General features: G+C 43.4%; 1 protein-coding gene across 2 annotated transcripts in view; it reads right to left on the minus strand.

The window, feature by feature from the left end:
• LOC139411184 (NF2, moesin-ezrin-radixin like (MERLIN) tumor suppressor a) overlaps positions 1–18,109 on the minus strand; it is a 69,813-nt gene that overhangs the window by 13,387 nt on the left and 38,317 nt on the right. For both annotated transcript variants that reach the window (XM_071157106.1, XM_071157108.1), the window contains one exon: positions 15,328–15,433. In XM_071157106.1, coding sequence (XP_071013207.1) covers positions 15,328–15,433 — 106 coding nt within the window. The remainder of the gene's footprint in view (positions 1–15,327; positions 15,434–18,109) is intronic.

Genomic DNA, 18,109 nt, shown 5'->3' on the forward strand with positions numbered 1-18,109 from the left:
AATCCCCCCGGGATGGTGAAACTGGTCAGAATTGAAGGAATGATGGATGGCCCTAAATACAGGGGAATTCTTGAGGGAAACCTGTTTCAGTCTTCCAGAGATTTGAGACTGGGACAGAGGTTCACCTTCCAGCAGGACAATGACCCTAAGCATACTGCTAAAGCAACACTCGTCACCCGTCAAATCCCAGACCTCAATCCAATTGAGAATATGTGGTATGACTTAAAGATTGCTGAACACCAGAGGAACCCATCCAACTTGAAGGAGCTAGAGCAGTTTTGCCTTGAAGAATGAGCAAAGATCGCAGTGGGTATATGTGCCAAGCTCACAGAGATATACCAAGAGACCTGCAGCTGTAATTGCTGCAAAAGGGGGGGGGGGTGAATAGTTATGCACACTCCAGTTTTTTTTGTCTTCTTGTTTGTTTCACAATTAAACATATAGGCATGTCACATAAATCAAATGATACAAACCCCTAAATAATCTATTTTAATTCCAGGTTATAAGGCAAAAATAATTGAAAAATGCCAAAGGGGGTGAATATTTCGCAAGCCACTGTATAAAGTGTCTCAGAGTAAGAGTGATGATCTAGGATAAGTTTAACCTTTAGATTATAATTAATAAGAGGGAAGACCTGAATCTAGATCAGCACTCCTACTCTGAGACACTCTTTGAATACAGGCACTGTACTGTATGTTATGTACTGTACTCTGTAATACTGAGAAGTGATGTAATATATAAACACAATTCTCTTGTGGGCGGGCAGGCAGGCAGAGTGTAAAGACTACTGTGCTGGAGGTGGACTAGCTACTGTACATCTAAGTGGTGGAAGGGTGATGAGTTCATCTACACAAGTCAGTCATTTAATGTAAAGAGATTTGGATGTGAATGCCGCTGCATCAATGACAGAATTTGATGTATAGCACACTGTATTACTTATACAACTAATATACTGTAAGTACAGGACATGAGTAAAACTAACGTGGGCATTGTTTAATGCGTTTCACAAGACAAAACATCCCAAGCATTCCAATGTATTTAATCAGGTGGGCGTTACAGGTGGAATAAAGGAACATACTAGAATATCAATGCACAACATATTCCTCTCCCTTTACTTTTGATGCCTCATAAGGAAAAAATTAATATTCACTGTTTTGCATATTATTTTATTTTTAACATAACAGTTCTCTTAATGTAAATAAAGGAACTTTTCATAATAACCTTTTCTGAACTAGGCAAATAAGGTAGATGGCCTCAGTTCCCAGACTTAACCCTGGGTGTATTCTGCCCCAATGTCGGAGGTTAGTCAGAACTAAATGTTCAATCTTTTAAGGAAGTCGTCTTTCTCTCTCGTTATTAGTCGACTGGTCGACCCGAGAATGTTTTAGTCAAGCAGTAACACATATACACTACCGTTCAAAAGTTTGGGGTCACATCGAAATGTCCTTGTTTTTTTGGCCCATTATTATTACCATCACTCCTGTATTCCAATGGCACGTTGTGTTAGCTAATCCAAGTTTAGAATTTTAAAAGGCTAATTGATCATTAGAAAACCCTTTTGCAATTATGTTAGCACAGCTGAAAACTGTTTTTCTGATTAAAGAAGCAATACAACTGGCCTTCTTTAGACTAGTTGAGTATCTGGAGTATCAGTATTTGTGGGTTTGATTACAGGCTCAAAATGGCCAGAAACAACAAATTGCCAAGAAATTGAAGATCTCATACAACGCTGTGTACTACTCCCTTCACAGGACAGCACAAACGGTCTCTAACCAGAATAGAGTGGGAGGCCCCGGGGGACAACTGAGCAAGAGGACAAGTACATTAGTGTGTCTAGTTTGAGAAACAACTGGCAGCTTCATTAAATAGTAGCCGCAAAACACCAGTCTCAACGTCAACAGTGAAGAGGCGACTCCAGGATGCTGGCCTTCTAGGCAGAGTTGCAAAGAAAAAGCAATATCTCAGACTGGCCAATAAAAATCAAATATTAAGATGGGCAGAAGAACACAGACACTGGACAGAGGAAGATTGGAAAAAAGGTGTTACGAACAGACTAATATAAGTTTGAGGTGTTCGGATCACAAAGAATAACATTTGTGAGACGCATAAAAATGAAAAGATGCTTAAGGTGTGCTTGACGCCATCTGTCAAGCATGGTGGAGGCAATGTGATGGCATGGGTTTGCTTTGGTGGTGGTAAAGTGGGAGATTTGTACAGGGTAAAAGGGATCTTGAAGGAGGAAGGCTATCACTCCATGCCCTGTGGACGGCTCTTAATTGGAGCCACTTTCCTCCTACAACAGGACAATGACCCACAGCACAAAACTATGCAAGAACTATTTAGGGAAGAAGCAGTCAGCTGGTATTCTGTCTATAATGGAGTGGCCAGCACAGTCACTGGATCTCAACCCTATTGAGCTGTTGTGGGAGCAGCTTGACCATATGGTATGTAAAAAGTGTCCATCAAGCCAATCCAACTTGTGGTAGGTGCTTCAGGAAGCATGGGGTGAAATCTCTCTTGATCATCTCATCAAATTTGACAACTAGAATGTCAAAGGTCTGCAAGGCTGTAATTGCTGCAAATGGAGGATTCTTTGACATACAATTATTATTTAAATAAAAAAACCTTTATAACCTTAGACGTCTTGACGATATTTCCTATTCAAATCTGTCGTTCTGCCCCTGAACAGGCAGTTAACCCACTGTTCCTAGGCCGTCATTGCAAATAAGAATTTGTTCTTAACTGACTTGCCTAGTTAAATAAAGGTCAAAATAAAAAATAAAATAAAAATTTTGCAACTCATTTCATGTATGTTTTCATGGAAAACAAGGACATTTCGAAGTGACCCCAAACTTTTGAACGGTAGTATATATATTTGCGCTCATCTCAGTGAACTAGTCCATTGGAGGCCTAGACTAAAAGTCAATTTATGCTTGATCCCAAAATGTGGTCTGAGGCTCCATATGGATGGTGTAACGCAATTGCGGAGCCTCCAGAGGCCAAATCGAGCTCCATACAACATCACCATGCTCCTCCCAAATTTTGTAGGGCTCTTGTATAGCTCCACATTGACATGATTGGTTGACGGTTTTCTATATCCTGTAAAAAAAACACAAACTCACATCCTTGACAACAGCTCTGCACTGCTCCGCGAAGCGCAAGAAGTACGAATGCCCTGACTTCTGCTGAGGCCATATCACCGTAAATGCTGCATGGGCAATGCAGACGTCGGATTGACCATGCACTCAGATGCACAATACCCTTCTTACACCAGAATGCGCTCTCTCCCGCCAATTTCTGCACATTTATTGTATCAAAGCTTAATTCTGTTAATTGTTTGCGCTAGATTTTTAGCATATATCAATTCCACATTACATATTTCACCAGTAATTTCTAATCTCTGTCATTTCTGTTAATGCATACAATATTATTATTCCCGTTATCATTGTCGGAGTGGACACATTATTTGCAGAGTACACAACACTTGTGAGAAACACGTTTGGGTCCATTTACGAGGTGTCAATTTAGTCATTGTCTTTTTGTTTGGAGAGCTCCTGTCAATGTTGAGTCAATGTTGAGACGCACACGCATTTAAGTAGGGCGATAGGCTTCCTGGCCTGCGTGCAAATGTAGGCATATAAATGTGCCCATTTGGGGATCTGATAGTATTTCTGATTGGCTTAACACACTACCACTAATGACCTGTGGAGCTTCTCAAAGTAATGTTTTCTTCACCTCAAATAGCAAGCAAACAAAGTCTGTTTTTACACCCATTGAGAATTACAATAGTACCTCAATGTATTTGAAAAACCTTTCTAGCTCTCTCTGTTTCGATAATCACAGTGTGAAAGGGAAAAATGTCATGCTCTGTTCGAGTAGAAACGTCATAAAATAAGCCTACCTGATTACTTATCAGTGCTTGGACTGAATTCAATTCTGGTACTCATTTTGAGTGCTGGTACTGTTTATATTTAGGTGCAGGAGCTCCACAATATGTGAGCTAATATTCTATAAAAAGGAACTGGAACTCAAGCAGCAGAACATTTTAGGTGCCGGTACTCAGCCCCGGTGAGCTCCTGCCAAGTCAAGCAATGCTTCTTATCCCTTGCGCAAATAGCCTACAGCTGTGTCTGTCCCAAGCTCACTGGCACGGGAAACTCTGAGGGCCCAGAATATTTTATAGGCAAGCTTCAAGCAGGACACAAGTTAATAGTTACAATGTTTCAAGTTCCTTGCAGATTGGCTACACTACACATGGCCTATGTGATTTATAGGATATTTCTTTTTAAATTCAGGATATTTTCTACCTGCAGCCTGCAATGTTTTTATTTGTTGGCTTTATGTAGGCTATTTTTACATAGTTGGCAATGGGAGTTACTTTTTATGTTTGTATCATTTTCATTTAGATATAATTTAGATTAACCACATGACAATGATTTAGATATGAAGTTATTATAAAGTAAAACAAACTGGTTCACGAAAACCAAAACTGGCACCCAGATGGGTAGAAATGGTAAGATAAATGGGCATTCCACATTCGTGTAGCCTATTACCGGCAACTTCAGGAAAGCAATGGCAGAATCTGCGAAAGCCAGCAGGAGCAAGAGGAGAATAGTTGGGTCATGTTAAGTTAATCTAGATCTCTGGCGCACTCGAGGCATTTGTCTTATTTCATAAAACCGTAAGCTTAAAGCATCAGACAAGCACAATGTATATTGTTGATTTTATTAAAAAAACACATAGGGTGTGTCTATATGGAAAAATGACACAGGTGCCCATTTTTTGTAGCATGGGGGGTGTTTCTGTAGGTCAACAGGAAGGTGTTTAGGCGTCTATTGAGGGCCCTGTTCTCTTGTGATGTTTTTAAAGCTTGCTCCTTTTGTCTGGACAAAACTTTAATCTCTTCATCACTGCAACGTCAGGCCATTTGCTGTGTGCGTCGACTACAACTAAGAACATATGTGGGCCTGCATAGTCTATGTGGACTCGCTGCCAAGGCTCCTCTGAGAAGTCCCGCATGTTGCTCATCTTTTGACATGCAGAACGTCACTTGGCCTCGTCTTTGATAGCAGCGTCCAAACCTGGCCACCAAAAGTAGCTGTGTGCAATCTCCTTCATTCGCACCATGCCACAGTGCCCTGAATGAAGTAGCGGTATGATGACTCGAAAGCCCCATAGCAAGCATCCAGACTGAACTGTGAGTTCGTTTCTCCTCACCAGGTAAGGCTTTAGGCTGTCCGACAGCTCTCCTCCTTTCCCACGAGTGACAATGTACACAACCTCAGACATCACTGGATCAGTGTGGGTGAACTTTTTCACTTGGACAGATGTAACTGGGGTGTGCGTCACTTCCTTGAAGTAGAAGATATCAGCCTGGGAGTGCTCAGTGTGTGTGACAGGTAAGGGAAGCCTTGAGAGGCCGTCTGCTGATATCGTACTGGTGAGCAGATAACAGTAATGCCCATCGCTGCATGCGGCTGGCTGCGAGCAACGGAATACCGGTGTGGGGACCAAAGATGGACATGAGGGGTCTATGGTCCGTCAGCAGTGTGAACCGTCGGCTAAACAGAAACTGATTACATTTCTTAACACCAAACACGATGGCGAGTGCTTCACGCTCCATCTATGCATAATTGCTCTCGGCTTTATTTAAGGTCCGTGATGCGAAAGCTCCCATTCTGTGGGGATGGAGTTTCTGCAACGGCTTTCACCTTTGATGTCACTTTGTGGAGCGCTGAACTGTCTGACGTGGCCCAGGTACTCAACAGAAGGCCGAAAAAACGTGAATTTGTCCTTCTGGACCCTCAGACCATACTCCTCCAGTCTCTGTAGTGTAGCGTCCAGGTTTCTCAGGTGCTCATGCTCATCTTTGCCTGGTGATGAATAGATCAAGGTAACATTGGACCCCGGTGAGCCCACTCAGTATCTGGTCCTTAGCTCTCTGAAACAAGGCCAGAGCTGAGGTGATTCCAAAAGGAAGCCTCCGGTACCTGTCCTGTACAGTACTTTGTGAGTCGTCACTATGGTCTACAGTTCTTGTAAATCTTAATCCACATGCATCTGTAGACAGACCTTTCTTACTGAATGTCTGTCCTTCAGGTAAACCAGAAAAGAGATAATCAATGAAGGGTAGTGGTTATTTTTCAGCAGTCAAATTATATTGGTCACATACACATGGTTAGCAGACGTTAATGCGAATGTAGCGAAATGCTTGTGCTTCTAGTTCCAATCATGGAACAAGTAATCTAACAATTTCACAACAACTACCTTATACACACAAGTGTAAAGGAATGAATAAGAATATGTACATGAGTGATGGCTGAACGGCATAGGCAAGATTCTGTAGATGGTATAGAGTACAGTATATACATATGAGATGAGTAATGTAGGGAATGTAAACATTATATAAAGTGGCATTGTTTAAAGTGACTAGTGATACATTTATTACATCCAATGTTTTATTATTAAATGGCTAGAGATTTTAATCAGTATGTTGGCAGCAGCCACACAATGTTAGTGATGGCTGTTTAACAGTCTGATGGCCTTGAGATGGAAGCTGTTTTTCAGTCTCTCAGTCCCAGCTTTGATGCACCTGTACTTGATGATCTTTTTGGCCTTCCAGTGACATCGGGTGGTGTAGGTGTCCACGAGGGCAGGAAGTTTGCCCCCGGTGATGTGTTGTGCAGACCTCACTACCCTATGGAGAGCCTTACGGTTGTGGGCAGAGCAGTTGCCGTACCAGGCGGTGATACAGCCTGACAGGATGCTCTCGATTGTGCATCTGTGAAAGTTTGAGTGTTTTTGGTGACAAGACACATTTCTTCAACCTCCTGAGGTTGAAGAGGCACTGCTGCGGTTTCTTCACCACGCTGTCTGTGTGGGTGGACCATTTCAGTTTGTCCGTGATGTGTACGCCGAGGAACTTAAAACTTACTACCCTCTCCACTACTGTCCCGTCGATGTGGATAGGGGGGTGCTCCCTCTGCTGTTTCCTGAAGTCCACGATCATCTCCTTTGTTTTGTTGACGCTGAGTGTGAGGTTATTTTCCTGACACCACACTCCGAGGGCCCTCACCTCCTCCCTGTAGGCCGTCTTGTCAGTGTTGGTAATTAAGCCTACCACTGTAGTGTCGTCTGCAAACTTGATGACTGAGTTGGAGGAGTGCATGGCCACGCAGTCCTGGGTGAACAGGGAGTACAGGAGAGGGCTGAGAACGCACCGTTGTGGGGCCCCAGTGTTGAGGATCAGCGGGGTGGAGATGTTTCCTACCCTCACCACCTGGTGGGCGTCCCGTCAGAAAGTCCAGGACCCAGTTGCACAGGGCGGGGTCGAGACCCAGGGACTCAAGCTTAGTGACGAGTTTGGAAGGTTCTATGGTGTTAAATGCTGAGCTGTAGTCGATCGGTATTCCTCTTATCCAGATGGGTTAGGGCAGTGTGATTGCGTCGTGTTTGGACCTATTTGGGCGGTAAGCAAATTGGAGTGGGTCTAGGGTGTCAGGTAGGGTGGAGGTGATATGGTCCTTGACTAGACTCTCAAAGCACTTCATGATGACGGAAGTGAGTGCTACGGAAGTGAGTGATAGTTGTTTAGATCAGTTAACTTAGTCTTCTTGGGAACAGGAACAATGGTGGCCCGCTTGAAGCATGTGGGAACAGTAGACTGGGATAGGAATTGATTGAATATGTTCGTAAACACACCAGCCAGCTGGTCTGCGCATGCTCTGAGGATGCGGCTAGGGATGCCGTCTGGGCCGGCAGCCCTGCAAGGGTTAACACGTTTAAATGTTTTACTCTCGTTGGCTGCGGTGAAGGAGAGCCCGCAGGTTTTGATAGCGGGCTGTGTCGGTGGCACTGTATTGTCCTCAAAGCGCGCAAAGAAGCGGTTTAGTTTGTCTGAGAGCAAGACTTCAGGGTCTGCGGGGCTGGTTTTCTTTTGTAGTCCGTGATTGACTGTAGACCCTGCCACATACCTCTCGTGTCTGAGCCGTTGAATTGCAACTCTACTTTGTCTCTATACTGACGCTTAGCTTGTTTGATTGACTTGCGGAGGGAATAACTACACTGTTTGTATTCGGCCATGTCTCCGGTCGCCTGCCCTGATTAAAATCAGTGATTCGCGCTTTCAGTTCTGCACGAATGCTGCCATCAATCCACAGTCTCTGGTTGGGGAAGGTTTTAATAGTCGCCGTGGGTACAACATCACCGACACACTTGCTAATAAACTCACTCACCGGATCAGCGTATATATCGATGTTGTTCGACACTATCCGGAAAATATCCCAGTCCACGTGATCGAAGCAATCTTGAAGCGTGGAATCAGATTGGTCGGACCAGCATTGAACAGACCTGAGCACGGGCGTTTCCTGTTTTAGTTTCTGTCTATAGGATGGGAGCAACAAAATGGAGTCGTGGTCAAATTTGCTGAAGACGGGGTTAACGGTGACTTTGAAATCGCCACAGTGTCTGAGTGATCCATCTTTTATGACTGGAACAACAGGTATAGCCCATTCACTAGATCCAATACTCCACTCTCTCGACTAGTCTTTTTAGCTAAGTTTCAACTTTTGGTTTTATGGTGTACGCGCTTTGAAGTATTTTGGCTTGCTGTCTGGTTACATGGTCAGTTTAACTTATGTCCTTCATACTGCCAAGTGTCCTCTTCTGCAACCATGTGAATTTCTTGCCAGTTTAGTTTGATATTTTTCAGCCATGTGCATCCTAGCAAAGCTGGATGGTTGTCTTTCACAATGTTGATTGGTAGCTTTAACTTCTGTTTGTTACAGTAGAGATGAACAATCACGCTTCCTCTCAAAGGAACAGTCTCAACAGTGTATGTTTTCAGCGTCATCTTTGTGGGCGGTGGTGTGAGGTGATGTAGTTTCTCCTTGTATACCGCCTCAGACAGCAAAGATACGGCTGCTCCAGTGTTCACTTGCATCCGTACTACTTTTCCAACCAGTAGCGGTGTCACCCAATATCTGTGTCCATTGTCTGAAATGGACAAAACATGCAAAGATTCTTCCCCTTCAGACAGGGTATCACTTTGTTCATCCTCTGTGTGCTCCAATTTATGCACTTTCCATTGTTAAGTACTATTGTTTGATTGTGCCTTTTTGCTTTTACATGCACGTTCGATGTGACCCTTTTCTTCACAACCTCTGCTGTCTAAGTACCAACACTCCTTTGCTTGATGACCTGGTTTCCCACCGTTTTGTAAATCCGTAGACACCGTATGCACTTGTGTTGATGCACTTAGCTGGTGTGTCTTAATTTGCTATTTCCATTGATGTACTCAATTATATTGCTCTCTGCAATGTTAAGTTACTTTCAGTCAAAAGGTGTTTCAAATCAAATCTTATTTGTCACATACACATGGTTAGCAGATGTTAATGCGAGTGTAGCTAAATGCTTGTGCTTCCAGTTCCGACAGTGCAGTAAAATCTAACAATCCCCAACAACTACATAATACACACATCTGAGGGTGAATGAGAATATGTACATGTAAGTATATGGACGAGCAATGGCCTAGGCATAGGAAAGGTGCAATAGCTGGTATAAAATACAGTATATACACGTCATATGAGTAATGTAAGATATGTAAACATTATTAAAGTGCCATTATTTAGAGTGGCATTGTATACAGTGACGTGTGATCCATTTATTAAGGTGGCCAGTGATTGGGTCTCAATGTAAGCAGCAGCATCAGAGTTAGTGATTGCTGTTTAGCAGTCTGATGGCCTTGACATAGAAGCTGTTTCAGTCTCTCGGTCCCAGCTTTGATGCACCTGTACTGACCTCGCCTTCTGGATGGTAGCGGTGTGAACAGGGAGTGGCTCGGGTGGATGATGTCCTTGATCTTTATGGCCTTCCTGTGATATCGGGTGCTGTAGGTGTCATGGAGGGCAGGTAGTTTGCCCCCGGTGATGCATTGTGAAGACCGCACCACCTTCTGGAGAGCCTTGCGGTTGAGGGTGGTGCAGTTGTAGTACCAGCCCGACAGGATGCTCTCGATAGTGCATCTGTAAAAGTTTGTCAGGGTTTTGGGTGACAAACTACATTTCTTCAGCCTCCTGAGGTTGAAGAAGTGCTGTTGCGCCTTCTTCATCACACTGTGTGGATGGACCATTTCAGTATGTCTGTGACGTGTACGCCGAGGAACTTTCAACCTAGTTCACTACTGTCCCTGCGATGTGAATAGGGGGCGCTCCCTTTGCTGAAGTCCACGGTAATTTTTGTTTTGTTGAGGTTGTTTTCCTAACACCACACCCTGAGTTCCCTCACCATCTCCCTGTAGGCTGTCTTGTTGTTGTTGGTAATCAAGCCCATTACTGTTGTGTCGTCTGAAAATTTGATGATTGAGTTGAGGTGTGCGTGGCCACGCAGTCGTGGGTGAACAGGGAGTACATGAGAGGGCTGAGAACGCACCCTTGTGGGGCCCCAGTGTTGAGGGTCAGCGAAGGTGTTGATTCTTACCTTTCCCACCTGGGGGCGGCCCGTCAAAATCCAGGACCCAATTTCATAGGCCGGGGTTGACACCCAGGGTCTCCAGCTTGATGAGCTTGGAGGGTACTATGGTGTTGAATGCTGAGCTGTAGTCAATAAACAGCATTCTTACATAGGTATTCCTCTTGTCTAGATGGGATAGGGCAGTGTGATGGCGATTGCATCGTCTGTGGACCTATTGGGGCAGTATGCAAACTGAAGTGTCTAGGGTGGCCGGTAAGGTGGAGTTGATATGACCCTTGACTAGTCTCTCAAGGCACTTCATGATGATAGAAGTGAGTGCTACGGTGAGTGTAGTCATTTAGTTCAGTTATCTTTGCCTTCTTGGATACAGGAACAATGGTGGCCATCTTGAAGCATGTGGGGACAACAGACTGGGATAGGGAGCGATTGAATATGTCCGTAAACACACCAGCCAGCTGGTCTGTGCATGCTCTGAGGACGCGGCTAAGGATGCCGTCTGGGCCAGCAGCCTTGCGAGGGTTAACACGTTTAAATATTTTACTCACGTCAGCCACGGAATTAGCTTTATTCTGAATTGCTTCGCTGCGCATGTAACACACTAACCTATCACGTAGTGTCACTCAGTGCCCAAATTCACAGTGTTCAGATAACTGTTTCAATATAGCCACAAACTGAGATTGACTCCCCTTCCTCTTGATTTCTCTAATGAAACCTGAATCTCTCTGCAATGATCAGTGGTTTGGGAGAGTAATGTCCTTTTAAGGTAGACACAATTTCATCATATGATTTATCACCAGGTTTTTTAGGCGTAAGTAGGCTGGCTGCGCAGTAGATTTAATGTTTTTCCTCCCATAATAGTCAAATGTTGGCACAATTACTTCTGCTTTAATTCCATTTGCCAACACAAAGTACTCAAAACTTTGTAAGAACTCCATTGTTCCACAGATTCATTAAATGTTCCAATATATCCAACCAGTGCTGACATTTCAGTTTATTATTTTTCTTTCACACTTTTTAGACGTTCCCTTACTTCCAGACCCCTTTTTTTCCACTCACAGTAACTCCACTTTCTCCCTCTCGAGGCTCTCGTTGCTGTGACATCGGAAGCTAGCTAGCGTCACTCGACTGGCTAGCTCCACATTTTCTTTGCATCTTTCTACAGCAAGAAAACTAATTAAACTGACTTTTTGCCAAAAATAATGAATGCAAATGTGAGAACATTTCTTCCTTGTCGCCAGTTTTGTTGTATAGCACACTGTATTACTTATATAGCGAACATAAGGACAGGTCACTACAGTAGAAACTATAGTGGGCATTGTTTAATGCATTTCATAGGACAAAACATTCCACACATTCCTAAGTACGTAAGCAGGGGAGCGTTACAGGTGCCCTAAAGGGACAAACTAGAATATCAATACACAACAATTGTTTTATGCTTTTACATGTAGGCTAACATTAAGATAAAAACTGGAGCATGTGTCAAGGATATTGTACATGTCCGTCTTATTTTGTAAATCCGTAGACACCGTATGCACTTGTGTTGATGCACTTAGCTGGTGTGTCTTAATTTGCTATTTCCATTGATGTACTCAATTATATTGCTCTCTGCAATGTTAAGTTACTTTCAGTCAAAAGGTGTTTCAAATCAAATCTTATTTGTCACATACACATGGTTAGCAGATGTTAATGCGAGTGTAGCTAAATGCTTGTGCTTCCAGTTCCGACAGTGCAGTAAAATCTAACAATCCCCAACAACTACATAATACACACATCTGAGGGTGAATGAGAATATGTACATGTAAGTATATGGACGAGCAATGGCCTAGGCATAGGAAAGGTGCAATAGCTGGTATAAAATACAGTATATACACGTCATATGAGTAATGTAAGATATGTAAACATTATTAAAGTGCCATTATTTAGAGTGGCATTGTATACAGTGACGTGTGATCCATTTATTAAGGTGGCCAGTGATTGGGTCTCAATGTAAGCAGCAGCATCAGAGTTAGTGATTGCTGTTTAGCAGTCTGATGGCCTTGACATAGAAGCTGTTTCAGTCTCTCGGTCCCAGCTTTGATGCACCTGTACTGACCTCGCCTTCTGGATGGTAGCGGTGTGAACAGGGAGTGGCTCGGGTGGATGATGTCCTTGATCTTTATGGCCTTCCTGTGATATCGGGTGCTGTAGGTGTCATGGAGGGCAGGTAGTTTGCCCCCGGTGATGCATTGTGAAGACCGCACCACCTTCTGGAGAGCCTTGCGGTTGAGGGTGGTGCAGTTGTAGTACCAGCCCGACAGGATGCTCTCGATAGTGCATCTGTAAAAGTTTGTCAGGGTTTTGGGTGACAAACTACATTTCTTCAGCCTCCTGAGGTTGAAGAAGTGCTGTTGCGCCTTCTTCATCACACTGTGTGGATGGACCATTTCAGTATGTCTGTGACGTGTACGCCGAGGAACTTTCAACCTAGTTCACTACTGTCCCTGCGATGTGAATAGGGGGCGCTCCCTTTGCTGAAGTCCACGGTAATTTTTGTTTTGTTGAGGTTGTTTTCCTAACACCACACCCTGAGTTCCCTCACCATCTCCCTGTAGGCTGTCTTGTTGTTGTTGGTAATCAAGCCCATTACTGTTGTGTCGTCTGAAAATTTGATGATTGAGTTGAGGTGTGCGTGGCCACGCAGTCGTGGGTGAACAGGGAGTACATGAGAGGGCTGAGAACGCACCCTTGTGGGGCCCCAGTGTTGAGGGTCAGCGAAGGTGTTGATTCTTACCTTTCCCACCTGGGGGCGGCCCGTCAAAATCCAGGACCCAATTTCATAGGCCGGGGTTGACACCCAGGGTCTCCAGCTTGATGAGCTTGGAGGGTACTATGGTGTTGAATGCTGAGCTGTAGTCAATAAACAGCATTCTTACATAGGTATTCCTCTTGTCTAGATGGGATAGGGCAGTGTGATGGCGATTGCATCGTCTGTGGACCTATTGGGGCAGTATGCAAACTGAAGTGTCTAGGGTGGCCGGTAAGGTGGAGTTGATATGACCCTTGACTAGTCTCTCAAGGCACTTCATGATGATAGAAGTGAGTGCTACGGTGAGTGTAGTCATTTAGTTCAGTTATCTTTGCCTTCTTGGATACAGGAACAATGGTGGCCATCTTGAAGCATGTGGGGACAACAGACTGGGATAGGGAGCGATTGAATATGTCCGTAAACACACCAGCCAGCTGGTCTGTGCATGCTCTGAGGACGCGGCTAAGGATGCCGTCTGGGCCAGCAGCCTTGCGAGGGTTAACACGTTTAAATATTTTACTCACGTCAGCCACGGAATTAGCTTTATTCTGAATTGCTTCGCTGCGCATGTAACACACTAACCTATCACGTAGTGTCACTCAGTGCCCAAATTCACAGTGTTCAGATAACTGTTTCAATATAGCCACAAACTGAGATTGACTCCCCTTCCTCTTGATTTCTCTAATGAAACCTGAATCTCTCTGCAATGATCAGTGGTTTGGGAGAGTAATGTCCTTTTAAGGTAGACACAATTTCATCATATGATTTATCACCAGGTTTTTTAGGCGTAAGTAGGCTGGCTGCGCAGTAGATTTAATGTTTTTCCTCCCATAATAGTCAAATGTTGGCACAATTACTTCTGCTTTAATTCCATTTGCCAACACAAAGTACTCAAAACTTTGTAAGAACTCCATTGTTCCACAGATTCATTAAATGTTCCAATATATCCAACCAGTGCTGACATTTCAGTTTATTATTTTTCTTTCACACTTTTTAGACGTTCCCTTACTTCCAGACCCCTTTTTTTCCACTCACAGTAACTCCACTTTCTCCCTCTCGAGGCTCTCGTTGCTGTGACATCGGAAGCTAGCTAGCGTCACTCGACTGGCTAGCTCCACATTTTCTTTGCATCTTTCTACAGCAAGAAAACTAATTAAACTGACTTTTTGCCAAAAATAATGAATGCAAATGTGAGAACATTTCTTCCTTGTCGCCAGTTTTGTTGTATAGCACACTGTATTACTTATATAGCGAACATAAGGACAGGTCACTACAGTAGAAACTATAGTGGGCATTGTTTAATGCATTTCATAGGACAAAACATTCCACACATTCCTAAGTACGTAAGCAGGGGAGCGTTACAGGTGCCCTAAAGGGACAAACTAGAATATCAATACACAACAATTGTTTTATGCTTTTACATGTAGGCTAACATTAAGATAAAAACTGGAGCATGTGTCAAGGATATTGTACATGTCCGTCTTATTCTAATGCATACATGTGTGTGTATAATATACATTGGGGCAAAAAAGTATTTAATCAATACTTATTTTCCACCATAATTTGCAAATAAATTCATTAAAAATCCTACAATGTGATTTTCTGGATTTTTTTCTTCTCATTTTGTCTGTCATAGTTGAAGTGTACCTATGATGAAAATTACAGGCCTATATCATATTTTTAAGTGGGAGAACTTGCACAATTAGTGGCTGACTAAATACTTTTTTGCCCCACTGTATATACATGTATATATATGTATGTATGTGTGTGTGTGTGTGTGTGTGTGTGTGTGTGTGTGTGTGTGTGTGTGTGTGTGTGTGTGTGTGTGTGTGTGTGTGAGAGAGTAGACTTGTGAGTAGACTTGTGTAGCTGGGTTGATGTGTAGGCGGGTTTGTAAGTGTATGTTGGCTGTTGTGTAAGCGGGTGTGTGTGGGTTGCATCCTTCCGTGGATGGATTTCTGAGTGTAAGAGCTGTTCTTGTGTAGGAGGATATGTGTGTTGCCTGCCCTTATGCAATCACATTTTTGTGAATGTGTGTGTGTGTGTGCGCCTGTGTGTATCCAGGCTGTTACCGAGTAGGTAGACTTGCTGGTGATCTCTAGCAGCTTGTGTTTGGCCCTCCTTTCAGAGTCCCTGGCTTCCTGCAAGTCCTGCTTTAGCTGGTCAGCCTCCATTGCCCTGAAAGGAGGCAGGGAGGGAGAGGGGGAGAGAGGGGGTCAGCAAGAGGCTGAAATAAATAGACGATTTATATAGAGGCATTGCATGTACACTTTTTTTTACCATGCAATTACCATTTCTTTATAACACACATTCTATTTACTCTGTATTTATGATAGTAATGCACGGGTTGAATCATAACCCGCAGTACCCGTGGGGCGGATGGGTTTAGGGTCATGAAATACTGTGTGGGTGAAGGGCGGGTGGGTTGAATAAAGATAATCTATTTTTTTAAATCCATAAATCATTCTTGTGCAATTTATATCTATAGGCTACATTGAGGTTCTTTCATTATTTTAAGGCTATCTGGCATTAGTGCTTAAGTCTATGCCTCAGGGCCTAACTTTACCTGCACCAAATAGCCTACACGCCAATCACTTTTGAGAACAGGCAGAAAGTTTAAGTCGATCCACTGAGACAAAAAGTTTAATTTAATGAGAGAAAAGCTGCAAAATGGAGAGTTAAAAATAAAGAGAATGGAGAGAGAAAAGTTCGGGAAAATTTGGTGAAGTGGAAAAGGAGGATGATAGCAGAGTTGTGTAATTTGTGAGACGCTATACACATTTGACAGTCACAAGACGGGGACTTCAAAATAGGCCTATTTGTAATGACGACGCAGGGAGTAAGGAAGCAGATGGTGAGTTTAATAATAACGAACATAGAGCGTTACATGAAAACAGAACTAATACTGCCTGATGACTCATCAGGGTGGTGATGAAGCCCAGGTGTGCTTAACGATGGGGAGCAGGTGTGAGCAATGATTGCCAGGTATGCAATGTGGGTTGCCAGGACTAGTTGCCAGGACTAGTAGTAGACTGGCGACATCAAGCCCAGGAGGGAGCAGGAGTAAGCGTGACACCTATTATGCGTCAAGGGAACAGTAGCATACTGTTCAGACGGGTTAAATGGAAACTGAAATCTGGAAACCAACTGTAGGTCGATAAACTCCGTCTTTGTCGTGTAGAGTAGGCCAGAAGGCTAAACTGAAAAATAGAACCGCTATCAAATTAAAATGATTGCAGAGCCGCAAGGGTGTTTATTTACATAGTGATTCCATAAGAGAAAAACAGTACTGCCACCGAACATCCAAGACTACATTTTTTTCACTCAGCTAAACATATCATGAACTATATACATTGCACCTTTGAAATCTGTTTATCATGATCCAATATAACACATTTACAAAATCCCATCACTACTGACACGGTGTCTTCCAATACGCCCATTCCCATAAACGAGCCATTCGGGACAGGCACTACAAAGCCAACCCGATTGCCATAGCTCTGGTCCTTATCTCAGCATACCCGGAAGCTACAGAGACGGAGAGAGAGGAACAGAAACAAACAGCGTGCTCATCATAACATTGATAAGTACAATAAACATTGCTTAAATAAAACATGAACGCTTGTCTGTATATTGTTTATACTATAACAAACTGTTACTGGAGGTAAGAATAAAGTGTGTAATGTATGTACTAAGATAGAAGTTAACTTCGCTGTGTCGACCCACATTGCTATAACGTAGCTGATAACTGAGCAGGGAGGGGGCGATGAGTGTGTGTGTGTTAGTGTACCAAACGCTGACTGCGGCCAGTGAAGGACTTTTCTGTCACAGTCTTAATATTAACTCCTGCAGAATTAAGCATTTCTTGCAGTAAAATTATACACAATGTGAATTGACTCAGGAACAGGAGCGGAGAAATATGATTTATTATTTCGGTATCTTGCGAGAATGCGGAGTTAAGTACCGTCTGAAGAGGTGCCATCGTTAAAGCACAAAATAACTGTAGATATTTATTTTTTTACCTTTATTTAAACAGGCAAGTCAGTTAAGAACAAATTCTTATTTACAATGACGGCCTACCCCGGCCAAACCCTAACCCGGACGACGCTGGGCCAATTGAAAAAGAAACCTCCTTTTACTCTCTGTTCCAGACGTTCTAGACGACCAATTCTCATTGCTTTTAGCCGTACCCTTTAACTACTCCTCCTCTTTTCCTCTGGTGATGTAGAGGTGAATACAGGGCCTGCAGTGCCTAGCTCCACTCCTATTCCCCAGGCGCTCTCTTTTGATGACTTCTGTAACCGTAATAGCCTTGGTTTCATGCATGTTAACATTAGAAGCCTCCACCCTAAGTGTGTTTTATTCACTGCTTTAGCACACTCTGCCAACCCGGATGTTCTAGCTGTGTCTGAATCCTGGCTTAGGAAGACCACCAAAAATTCTGAAATGTTCATCCCTAACTACAACATTTTCAGACAAGATAGAACTGCCAAAGGGGGCGGTGTTGCAATCTACTGCAAAGATAGCCTGCAGAGTTCTGTCCTACTATCCAGGTCTGTACCCAAACAATTTGAACTTCTACTTTTAAAAATCCACCTCTCTAAAAACAAGTCTCTCACTCTCTACTATAGACCACCCTCTGCCCCCAGCTGTGCTCTGGACACCATATGTGAACTGATTGCCCCCCATCTATCTTCAGAGCTTGTGCTGCTAGGCGACCTAAACTGGAACATGCTTAACACCCCAGCCATCCTACAATCTAAGCTTGATGCCCTCAATCTCACACAAATTATCAATGAACCTACCAGGTACCTCCCCAAAGCCGTAAACACGGGCACCCTCATATATATCATC

This window comes from Oncorhynchus clarkii, chromosome 6 (assembly GCF_045791955.1).
Source record: "Oncorhynchus clarkii lewisi isolate Uvic-CL-2024 chromosome 6, UVic_Ocla_1.0, whole genome shotgun sequence".
Classification (NCBI taxonomy): domain Eukaryota; kingdom Metazoa; phylum Chordata; class Actinopteri; order Salmoniformes; family Salmonidae; genus Oncorhynchus; species Oncorhynchus clarkii.